The sequence below is a fragment of the Lonchura striata genome, chromosome 3 (assembly GCF_046129695.1).
Source record: "Lonchura striata isolate bLonStr1 chromosome 3, bLonStr1.mat, whole genome shotgun sequence".
NCBI classification, from domain to species: Eukaryota; Metazoa; Chordata; class Aves; order Passeriformes; family Estrildidae; genus Lonchura; species Lonchura striata.
The window spans coordinates 74,196,605-74,208,325 of record NC_134605.1 but is presented as its reverse complement, the minus strand read 5'-3'; the positions used below and the strand labels follow the sequence as shown (position 1 = coordinate 74,208,325).

The 11,721-nt window shown below is 55.3% G+C and overlaps 1 protein-coding gene across 1 annotated transcript; it reads left to right on the top strand.

Moving 5' to 3' along the window:
- The first annotated feature begins 6,182 nt into the window (after positions 1-6,182).
- POU3F2 (POU class 3 homeobox 2) lies at positions 6,183-10,833 on the top strand. Its single transcript, XM_021545034.3, has one exon. The coding sequence runs from the start codon at positions 6,186-6,188 to the stop codon at positions 7,488-7,490; it is 1,305 nt and encodes a 434-aa protein (XP_021400709.1). The 5' UTR covers positions 6,183-6,185; the 3' UTR covers positions 7,491-10,833.
- Positions 10,834-11,721: the final 888 nt, after the last annotated feature.

The window sequence follows — 11,721 nt, the reverse complement described above, 5'->3', positions numbered from 1 at the left end:
ATGCTCTGCGGGGTGCGAAGCCACTGTGACCAAGTGGGCAGGCGCTGGATCAGGTGTGTTGTTGGGCTGTGCGACTCGGGGCATCCCGCCGTGCTCCTCAGCCAGCAGCGTTCGGACCCCTCCGGGCCGGGCCGGGCCGGGCCGGGCCGGGCCCGCCGCACCCGCGGCCGGGCGGCGGAGGGTGCGCGGCGGCGGGCGCGGGGCGGGGCGGGGCGGCCGCCCCGCGGGGCTGGGGCTGCGGAGGCTCCTCGCCCCACCGGGAGCCTGGGTCGGCCCGCGGCCCGCTCTTATTTTGGTTGGGAGCGGGGAGCGCTACCGGCTGGAGCCGGGTGAGCGGAGGCAGGCGAACTGTGCTCCTCTGTTTGGTTTAGGGTCGGGTATTTTTTTTTTCTTTCCCTCTCCCTCCTCTCTCTCTCCCCTTCCCTCCTCACTATAGCAACCAACGCCAGCCTGACAAAAATGCACCCTCTGTGGACAATGGGCCAGCCTTCCTTCTCGCCTCGCTCCTCTTCTTCCTCGCCAAGTGAAAGAAAGTTTCCAGCCCCCTACACCCCCCCCCACCCCCGGCCCGTTCTCGCCTCTCCTTCCGAGGCAGGCTCCCGTGCAAATCCCGCTCAGCCCCGCCGGCACTGTGTCGACCCCCACGTGGGAGGCTGAGAGCGGGGGGGGACACAGAAGTCGCCCCCCAGCCGGGGCCCCGATTCCCTAACCCGCCTTGACAAGGGGCTGGCAGAACGCCCCTGGGCCACCGCCAGCTCCGCGCCCGTGTGCGGGGCCGCCCAGGGCCGGAGCGGTGCTGCCCGCGGCCCCAGCGGGGCTCCGCTCCCGGCTCCCGGGCTCGCCTCTTTTCTGGCGAAAAGCCCCATCCCCAGCCTGGAGCGCTCCGCACCGGAGGGAGCGCTCCGCACCGCTGCGGAGTGGGGCAGTGGCGACCGCGACCCCTCTCAGAAGGTGCTTCTCAGAGTGAGGAGCGGGAGTCGTGCCCAAAAGTGCCCTGAAAGCTGTAAGAGGGGAGGGAGGATCACGTCGCCCGATGAAGCAGGGACACAATTTATCTGAGCTCTTCCCGAGGATGTTTTTTCTCCATCAGGCGTGAGCACTGACAAAACAAACAGAAAAGCGACCGTTATATTTGTCAGAGAAAACTGGGTACTTTTTTTTTTTTTTTTCCCTAAAATCTGTTGCTGTGTTTCGTCCTGCACAACTGTGCGGACAGAGCAGGCTTTGGAAAGACCTTTATGAGACCGCTCTCCCGAGCCAGAGAGGCTGAATCGCCTCTCCTCTCCTTCCAATTCACCTGCTTTTCACGCCAACAGAAACGCCCTTCCAGCTCCAACACGGGGCGGTCATTTCCCAGCCAGGGTTTTGAACACTAAATTGCAAACTCCGTTGCACCAATCGCATCTGGGGCTGTCTCCAAGAATTCAATAAACAAGCTGTATTAACTCCAACCAGAATTTATCTCGTAGACTGATGGAATTCGTCTTTTTTTTTTTCGTTTGCTTCTTCTGCTTCTTTTTCCCCCAAGGCCTCATATTCACCACTCAAAATTTAGCAGCCTGCCTTTGATAAATTACTCAAAGTAATCCCTGCAACAGCTAAGTCTGACTGGTTGACGTTGCGTTAGAAGTCTTCATAGCGGTATCTGTCTATAAAATATTCACTTGCGGACTACAAAGGGTGGATCATTTTTAATGACAAGATTCAGAACTGGAGGATGAAGGGAAAAGATTAATATCCGTGAATTCAAATAATTTAATTTCAAATACTGAACTTAGAACATTATATCCCACTAGTTTAAACACTGATGCAGATAAAATAGCAGATTCTCAGATGAATGGAGCGGCCGGAAGAATAGAGTTGTGAGGAATGTTGGAAATGAACATTAATGCAAACTTTACAGGAACTTTTTTTTTTTTTAAATTCTACACCTTTCTACATTCTGTCTTCCGGGATAATCAGTATTCTAGCAGGGCAAAAATGTACATGATATCACACGTACACGTGTGTATATCTATATATGCAGGGAGAGATTTTGTTTTCTCTAGAGATAGATGGAGAAATCTATTTAGATGGAGGATTTTAATTTCAATGGGTAATGTGAGCTTGTGCAATCAAAGTTATCAATTTCTGTCCTTTTTGTTTAGATTTCTTAGTTAAATGTGTTTGTTATATCTACCCTGAGGAGAAGCAACTTGAAAGTGTAGCTTTTGAGTCATCTTATAAATACATCCCTGAGGCTGCGGTTCTTGCCGCTTTAAGCAGTTTTCATTAAAGCAGCCAGCTGCCTCTTTGTGTAGATTGGATTTTTTTAAAGCAATCACTTGTGAAGCCCCGGCCTCAGTTTTGTCTCTCCGCAGGCCCTTAAAGTTGAAGTTTCATTCATGTCTTGGGTCTCTCCGCCGAATCAGACTCCTCGGAGCAGCACTGGAAAGAGCCACACGAAAGCACAGGCTTGAATACCTCATAGAGAAAGGTTAAAAAGGAAGCAGAGATCAAAACAATCCCATCTCACAAAAGGTGCATTAAATGCGCCCCAGCAATAAGCACAAATCTTCCAAGTTGGCCTTTAAAGCGAGCACCAGGAGTCTCACGTTTATTGCACCCAGCAATTCTCTGAGCGACTCTCCACGTCTTTGCACTCCTGGAGCATTTCCTCCTAAAACAACATCTAATGGGTAGATAATAGAGACGCGGAAAAGAGGCGCGGGGATTTCTCCCCCTCCTCCTTTCCTTTCAGCTGCGTCTATCTCAAGGTTTGGAGAGCAGAGTTTAAAAAAAAAAAAAAAAAAACAGCTTTTCACCTCTAAACACAACAGGCATATGCAAATATATATTCCCCAGCCTACAGCCGCACGCACCCAAACGCACAGAGGAGCGCGCTTTTGGGGAGCGTTCCCCCAGCCCCCCGAGCCGGGGAGGCTGACGAGCGGCGGCTGAAAGCTGCGGCTCGCTAGGAACGAGCCGTGCTCTTGTTTTGCTGCTGGAAATGCAGCTTTCTCTCCGGCACGCACGGAGTTGAAACACCAGGGAGCCCAACATCTCGTCAGCCGGAGCCCGCCGCGGCAGCTGGGGGCGGGTGGCGGGCAAGGGACCCCCAGGTGGGGAGCTGGGGGGGCCGGCGGGGGGCGGCCAGAGGACTCCGGCAACCCGCCCGCGTCCTTCTGGATGCACCTGATGTGTATGCAGCACCTCGCCTCCCAGCCAGGACTCAGCTCCAGTTAAGTGGCGCTCTATGTATTTTATAGCGAATATTCTCGAGTAGCTGCACTGCAATGAAGGAGATATCAAGGAGGCCTGTCAGTTCAAAGCTTTTGGGGTTGTTTGAAAATCTTCTTCACGTCAAAGTAAGCAGCCCTAGTATTTGAACAGCTGCTTTGAACAGTGAAAAGGGCTGAGCTGAATCAAAACACTGCAGTGTCTGCCCAAGACACCGCATCACCTTCAACCTGCTTTTATACGAGCAGAGAAAAGGAAAAGAAAGGCTGGTGAGACCTCTAATCCCGCGGGGTCAGCTCCGCCAGAAAGGGGCCACATGACTGTCTCTTTTACATCCCTAGCGGCCCGGACCTGAGCGGCGACCGGAGCCGGAGCCCGCGGCGGGCAGCGGCGAGGCGACAAGACCGGCGGTCGGGCGCTCGCTCCCCGCTCCCCGGCGCTCCTCTCCACGGGGGGAGATGGGAGCGGAGGATGCTTAAGGAGCGGTATTAATGACAGGGCTAACAATGATGGGGAGGACGAGGAGGTGGAGTCTGCGGCGGCTCTGAATGCACCGGCCGCGCTCCTCGCTGCTCCCAGCTGCGCCTCCGTAGGCGTGCGCTCCGCCGGGGAGGGGGCAGGAGGGACGTCGGGGGGCTCTGCCGGGGAGACGGGGTTTTGTCCGCCTCCTAAGGCCGCTACTTCGGTAACTGTGATTACCGTCAGCCCGTGAGATGTGCCGCTGGGGCGGCGGGGGGAGAGGCACGCAGGACGGCGACCGTAGTAGGCAGCACCTGCCAGAGGGCCGGGCGGGACAGAGAGGGCCGGGGAGGGAGGACAAGAAATGCACGATTGGGGCAGGCCCGGAGGGGTTTCCCCCCAGAAAAGTGTTGCTTGAATCTCGCTGACCCCGTGTCCCGTCTCCTGGTCGAGGCGAGCCGCGGGGAGCGCGGTGCCGTCGGCACTCCACGGGGACCGGCTGTCCGTGGGGCGTGCACACGCCGTGGGGCCGGGGCACAAGGGAGGTCCCTCGGCGACCACCGGGGTAGGTCCGTGCTCAGCGAGCACCGCACGCTGCAGGCACCCGCGTGAAAACCTCACTCTGAAAATGATGCGTGGCGTGGCCCCTCGTGTCTCGTCCACGCAAGAACTTTTGGCAGCGGACCTGGAGGCGGGCTGGCGGGAAAGCCGCCCCCGGCGGAGCTTCGGCGGCCCCAGGAGCGGGGCCGTAGGGCTGGCCCGGGCGCGGAGAGTGGGACGGCTCTCCCACGACGGTCCCCGCGATGCCTTGGCAGAAGCCTGCTGCGGACTTGCCCTGTTGTTTTGTTTCAACTCACTGGTCTACACCTAATTGGGAGGAGAGAGACGAGAAAATGAGCATCAAATTATAAAATTCCTGGGTGCCCAGTTGTTTACACACGGGAAACAAAAGGCACAGCTTCACTTCAGAGACTTCCCTCTCCGCAACCCTCGGAAGAAAAGGGAGTATTGTTCTTTCCTTTGCCTGCACCTCGAAGAAAGGGGGGAAAAAAACCCCAAATCTTAGGAAGACTCTCCACTCTTCCATGGACAAAGTTTGCGCCCCCCTCCTCCTCTCCTTCTTCTTCTCCTCCTCCTCTTCCCTCCCCTCCCTACCCCCCGGCAGAAGGAGCTCTTGATACGCCGCTAAACTAACGAAACGAGGTAACTCCTGCTGCGCCCCTTGTCTCAGGGCACTGGATATCCTGTTTATGCTGCTGCTGTGTATATGTTTATGTGCAGAAGCCCATCCCCCCTCTCCTCCACACCCCCACGCAGAGGAATATTTCCAGGCAAGGAGCCTTTCCAGCGCTCACGTTAAACACGATGATTTATAAACAACTCGCAGAAGAAAGCTGTTTCTTGTTAGTAGTAATAAATTCCCCGGTCCGCCCTATTGTGTTATTCCGATGAAGATAGTGGGAGCCTGCGACGCGCACCTATCCCCATGAGCAGTTTATTTTCGAGACAAAGCTATGGCTTTCAGCTCAAAAATGGGCAGCAAACTCTTTTCGCGTCGGCCAGCCTGGCGCTGCTCATTCCTAGGAAATCCGAATCCAGTTCCAGGGTCTCCTTCCTTCCTGTCCGGGCCGCAACTTCTTTTCTTTTTCCTATCCCCCTCTATTTTCCCTATTTGTTTTTTTCCTTTTTCCACCACCCTCTCATGCCCATCTTCCGCATCCATGCAGAGTCCTCAGCGCCGCTGAGGCGGTCCCGCAGGCGTCCCGTCCCCACGGGACGGGACAAGCAGAACAAAACCACCCCCTCAGCGCCGAAGTGCGAAGCCCCGACATCACGGGAGGAGTGGAGCGCTGCGGCGACCACCGGGCGCCGGGAGCAGGGCAGGGCCGGAGGACAGGCAGAGGGCCGCCCGCTCCCCGCTCCCGGGCCGCTCCGGTGGGGCCGGCTGCGAGGCGGCGCCGAGAAAGTTGGGGGCGGGCAGGCGGGCACCCCCCGGCCCGCAGCGCCCGCTCCGGGGCGGCGCGGCCGCGCTCCGCGCAGAGACGCGCGTCGGGGCGCGAGCAACAGGAGCCGGCGGGCGCACGGGCAGCGGCAGCATCCTCCCGCCGGCGGTGCGGGGCGGGCCGGGGCGGGGCCGGCGGCGACGCGCCCCTGCCCTCCCCTCCGCTCCCCCCCGCCCCGCGGCCGCCGCTCCCCCGCGCCCCGTTCCCCCTCGGAGTTGGGTTCGAGCGGGGGCGGGCCGGGGGCGGGCCCGGGGCGGGGCGCGGCCGGCGGGGAGCGCCAATGGCGGGCGGCGGCGGCGGCGGTCGCCGGGAGCGCCGGCGTCCGTCAGGGCGCGGGGAGCCAATGGCGTGCGGCGGCGGGGCGGGGCGGCCGCGCGTGCCTTCGCAGTGGGCCCCGCCGCGCGGGCCGGGGGGGCGCGGGCGCCGCGCGGCGCCCGAGGCGAAAAAGTAGCTGTCAAATGCGCGGCGCCTTTAACCGGCGCGATCAGTGCGGCTCGGCGAGTCATGGCGACCGCAGCCTCCAACCACTACAGCCTGCTCGCCTCCGGCTCCCCCATGGTGCACGCCGAGCCGCCCGGCGGCATGCAGCCCGGCGGCGGCTACCGCGACGCCGGCGCCCTGGTGCAGGCGGACTACGCGCTGCAGAGCAACGGGCACCCGCTGAGCCACGCTCACCAGTGGATCGCGGCGCTGTCCCACGGCGGCCCCGGCGGTGGCGGCGGCGGCGGCGGCGGCGGGGGCGGCGGCGGCGGCGGCGGCGGCGAGGCGCCCTGGTCGGCGGGCGCGCTGGGCCAGCCCGACATCAAGCCGGCGGTGGTGCAGGCGGGCGGGCGCGGCGACGAGCTGCCGCCGCCGCAGCACCCGCCGCCGGGGCGGGCGCCGCACCTGGTGCACCACGGCGGCGGCGGCGGAGGGCACCACGCGGCGGCGGCGGCGGCGGCGGCGGCGGCGGCGTGGCGGGCGGGCGGCGCGGCGCACCTGCCGCCCGGCATGGCCGCGGCCAACGGCGCGCAGGCGGGGCTGCTCTACTCGCAGCCGCCCGGCTTCACCGTCAACGGGATGCTGGGCGCCGGGCAGCCGGGGCTGCACCACCACGGCCTGCGCGACGCCCACGAGGAGCCGCCGCCGGGGCCGCCGCACCACGGCCCCGAGCATCCGCCGCCGCCCCACGGCCCCCACCCCGGGGCGGCCGGGCCGGCACCGTCCGCCGCCGCCGCCGCGCCCCCCGGGCCGCCGCCGCACCACGACCCGCACTCCGACGAGGACACGCCGACCTCGGACGACCTGGAGCAGTTCGCCAAGCAGTTCAAGCAGCGGCGCATCAAACTGGGATTTACCCAAGCGGACGTGGGGCTGGCGCTGGGCACCCTCTACGGCAACGTCTTCTCGCAGACCACCATCTGCCGCTTCGAGGCCCTGCAGCTCAGCTTCAAGAACATGTGCAAGCTGAAGCCTTTGTTGAACAAGTGGTTGGAGGAGGCGGACTCCTCCTCGGGCAGCCCCACCAGCATAGACAAGATCGCGGCGCAGGGCCGCAAGCGGAAAAAGCGCACCTCCATCGAGGTGAGCGTCAAGGGCGCGCTGGAGAGCCACTTCCTCAAGTGCCCCAAGCCCTCCGCCCAGGAGATCACCTCGCTCGCGGACAGCCTACAGCTGGAGAAGGAGGTGGTGAGAGTGTGGTTTTGTAACAGGAGACAGAAAGAGAAGCGCATGACTCCCCCGGGAGGGACGCTGCCGGGCGCCGAGGACGTGTACGGGGCCAGCAGGGACACGCCGCCGCACCACGGGGTGCAGACCCCCGTGCAGTGAACTCGCGGCGGGGGCGCCCGGCCCCTCCTCCTCCTCTCCTCCTCCTCCTCTCCTTCCCCCAACTTTTGATTGTCCTTTTTTTTCTTTTTTTTTTTTTCTTTTTTTTAAATTTTATTTTCTCCTATCTTAAAAAAAAAAAAAAGACAAAAAATCAAAAAAAGAAACAAACGCGAAAAAAAGAAAAGAAAACAAAAAGCGAGCAAGGAGAGGGCGAGCGCGAATCACAGCGGACAGACAGATAGACAGACAAAGCACCTGCACCACACTGTCCCTTAGACTGTAGGAGGTGTGATGCTGTATTTTGACCTTTCCAGGCGAGTGCCCGTGCACGGGAGTGGAGTGGGTACCCCGCACGGGCAGGCAGGCGGGCACCGGCAGGGCAGCGGCAGGCACCGGCAGGGCAGCGGCAGGCACCGGCAGGGCAGGCGCAGGGCGAAGCGGTTCGCACAAAACTCCCTCATTCGCTGGCCAAAACATACGGCGCTGCCCTGCCGGGGAGGGGGCGGAGGAGAAAGGGGGGCACAGCCACCTCGGGTCCCCTCCGCAGCCCCCTCCCGCCACACAAAGGCAGATTGCATTGTGGAATGTCGCTCGGTGTTGGCACATGCTGCTGTGTTTATTTTCTGTGGATCCCCTGTATGAATATATGTAAAAAAAAAAAAAAAAAAAAAAAAAAAAAAAGGAAGAGAACTGAAAAGCTATCCCTTTTTGATGTAGACAGTATTTAACCGTACGAATTTGCACTGCAAGAAAATCGAAGTTTACATAAACAAAATGTTTATTTTTTTCTTTTTTCCCCCTTCCTTTCCGACCTTAATTTTGCAAATGACTTGCATTTTCCACAGTGAGTGTAAGTCAACCAGTGACCAGTCTACAATGTTACTGTGTTTTAGCCTTTGCTTTATGTGTATATGTGAACTTTTGTTATAAACAAGTATTCTTAAATACGTGTAACGCTTATTTTCTCCTTTTACCATAGCAAAAAAATTAGTATATGTGTGTGTATGTATACATATGCATGCGTGCATAGACATACATATATACACACATATATATAATCTCTCTATATACACATATATATGCACCTCTAGCTTCCATTCTCCAGAGATGTGACTCTCGTAATTGTTTAATACATGCCTTCAATGGCAAGAGTCGAGTTTGGAGAAGGGAGAATAATGCAAATCAACAAAGTAAACTTCATTTTCAGGCAGTGTGTCCAGGGGTCGAGGCGCAACCAAAGGGGAGGAAAAAAATATGTGCAACCCTTCCAGACCGTGTCAGTGCGGGCAAGCAAGGCCTGGTGTGGGGAAGGCGGAGAGGGAGCGGTATGTTTCCAGAGTTTTCCCAGAGAAAGTGGCATTTCCTTGAAGGGGAAAGGGAATTATTTAGCTTCCCCACCACCGCCCCCTCAGCGCCCTTTCCTTCCCCTCCTCCTCCCACCGCGGCTCCCCTGCGTGCCTTTGGCATCCCCGGTCTCGCCTCCCGGGCCGATATCAGCCTCTAAACTTTCTTTTATTGAGCAGTTTTACTTCAAGGCAGAGCCAGGGAGAGCCTGAGGAGCTGCTGGGCCCGAGGTGGGGGTCGGGTGCTTACACCTGCCTGTAAACACACGCTGCCCCCTCCTCTCCACAGAGACTGCATGCATTTCTTTTTCTCTTTACTTTCCATATTTATTTTATTTTCCATTTGTATCCAGCCCCCTCCCTTCCCATCCTCCCCTTGTCCTTTGGTCAGATTGTGCTATAATTTATTGAAGGAAAGGACCAGTTTTAACTTGGGCAGCCTTGTGTCTTTCACTGGGGAATGAAATGAAGTGGGGGAAAAAAATGCCATTTTTCAATCCGTGTTTCCCACCCCCCCCCCCCCCTTCGCTAATAGTTTTAAAGTGCATTTCGTGACATTATCTTGATGAGAAATGGTTAACTTTCCAAAATAAAAAAAAAAAAAGAGAAAAACCCACGGGGACAAAAAGGAAAAAAATGGAAAAAAAAAAGGAAAACAAAAAGCTCTGAAGGGAAGCAGAGGAGCAGGACCTCGGAGCAGCGCATGTATGTGCGTGTGTCTGCGTGCGTGTTTGTATACTTATGCACACACACAGCTATGCATATACATTAGAGGAACTTTATGATAGTTATAAATTCATAAAGGGATCATTTAGTCAGCACAAACAGGTGCTATAGAGACAAAGCATTTTTATAATCTAAAAGTTTACTTAGTTGAGTGTTGGACAATTATGGAGAAAAAACAGTGAAGCATTCTCTCGCAGAACTCTCCTATAAATATTGCATTCAGTAGCTAAGGCTTTAGAATATGTTTCTCATTGTCTTTTAAAATGCCTGTGACACTGGGTTTTCTTTCCTTCTTTCTTTCTCCCTTTCTTTCTTGCTTGCTTTCTTTCTTTCTTCTTGGTAAGACAGATGATGATTTCTAAGGGGCACATGCATTAGCCTTTTTCCTGGTTTTCCAACAATTGTTAAAAAGATACGGGCACCAAGCTTTTCTCTTTTCTTTCTTTTTTTTTTAATATTTTGTTTGGGTTTTTTTAAAAATTTTTGTTTGTTTGTTTATGTGTTGAGCTGCTTGTTATTTAAAATGTTGAGGACTAGCGCCTAGTGAAGTGAATCAGATCAGGGCAGATCCAGTGGTAAAGGGAGGAAATGAACTTTCAGACACTTATTAATATGTGTGTAAGGTCAGACAACGGAGTTGAGAGGATGTTTGAGAAAACCTCAAACTCCAAATAGGTTTACTAAAAAACAGTTACCACGCAAACCTTACCACTATGTATATATGTTTAATATTTGTCCTTTGAAATGCAGAAATAGTTTCAATGTTTTCTTTGTCTATTTTTCTTTTTTTTTTTTAAATGCTACCCAGGGAAATATTTTCATATCATTTTTAAGTGGCCTGCCTCAATGTATATTTATTTCTTTTAAAGCAAACAGGTTCTGGAAACTGTTTTTCTGTAGCTTTAAATGAGTAGGTGAACAAAATCTATATGGGATGTAATTTTTTTTTTTTGTTCAGTCTCTTTAAAAATACTTTGTTTTGGTACATTTGGATGTGCTTGTGGGGAAAAATAAAAACGCAGAGATCCTTATATATTTATGTTAAAGTAATATTTTATTATCTACATAAAACAGAAATGCACAATACCTTCATAGTTTCTTCTAATTATTGAAATATCGTTATTTTATTTTTAAAGATAGCACAGATTTGCATAGTTCTTAAGATCTGGAGGGAGAAGACCCCAGTACTTATACTGAGCTGAGTTCTGTGTAAAAGCACCGCCGTTCCTTTCTATTTAATGGAAATTTTGGAATAAATTTGATGCCTATACCGAGAGGTTCCACGCTTGTAACTTTCAGGGTCTTGAAGGAGAGCCTCGGGAGCTGTGTTCATTGTGTCTCCGCAGATGAACCACAGCCGTGTGTTTTGGAGCATTGATTTCTGTGCGGGTAGGGCTGTCCTGCCTTTGATGCTGGTGGGGAGATCTCAAGTTTGTTGCATGTTCTGGCGGAAGGCAAGGAGGCAAGGTTCGACTCTTCTCGGTCTCTTTTTATAATTTAACATCTGACTCCTTAAAAAAAAAAAAAAAAAAAAAAAAAAAAAAAAAAAGAGAGAGAGAAAAGCAAAACAAAAAGGCGGGGCTTAATGATGGGAGTACCGTCTGGAGGAGGAAGGAAGAACGCGCTGCCCAGCGGGGCTCGCACCCTCGGCCGGGCCGGGCCGGGCCCCGCGGCGATGGCCCGGGTTTCACGCTAGGTGTGTGCGGCTCCGTGCGGTGGCGAGTGGGTCGGTTTTCCCGGAGGGGTCCCGGCTGGGACCCGCGGGGCTGGCGCGCTGACAAGCGACATCCAATTGCGCAGTGTTCGCAGGCGCGGCGGTGCGTTCAGGTCCTTCTTGGCTGGCTCGGGTTCCTAAGTGCGATATCCTGCTCTTATCCGCCCCCCTCCTCCCCTCCTTCACGATAGTTTCTAGGCTTATTAGATTTAATCATCTTTTCTAACTTCTAGTCAATATTACACTCATCCCGAACAGATTCAGCTAAATGATCTTATCAATAGTTTCGAAGAGAAGTGACAGAAAGAAGAAGTGTTTTGTGACCGCAGACGTGCTGACGGGTAAAATGTTGAAGCTGGGTATGGATTTAAAAGTCCTTGGTCAATAGCCCGCGGAACGGGCTGCGGAAAGCGAGCAGCCTCTGCCCTCTGCAGGACACTCGGGTGGG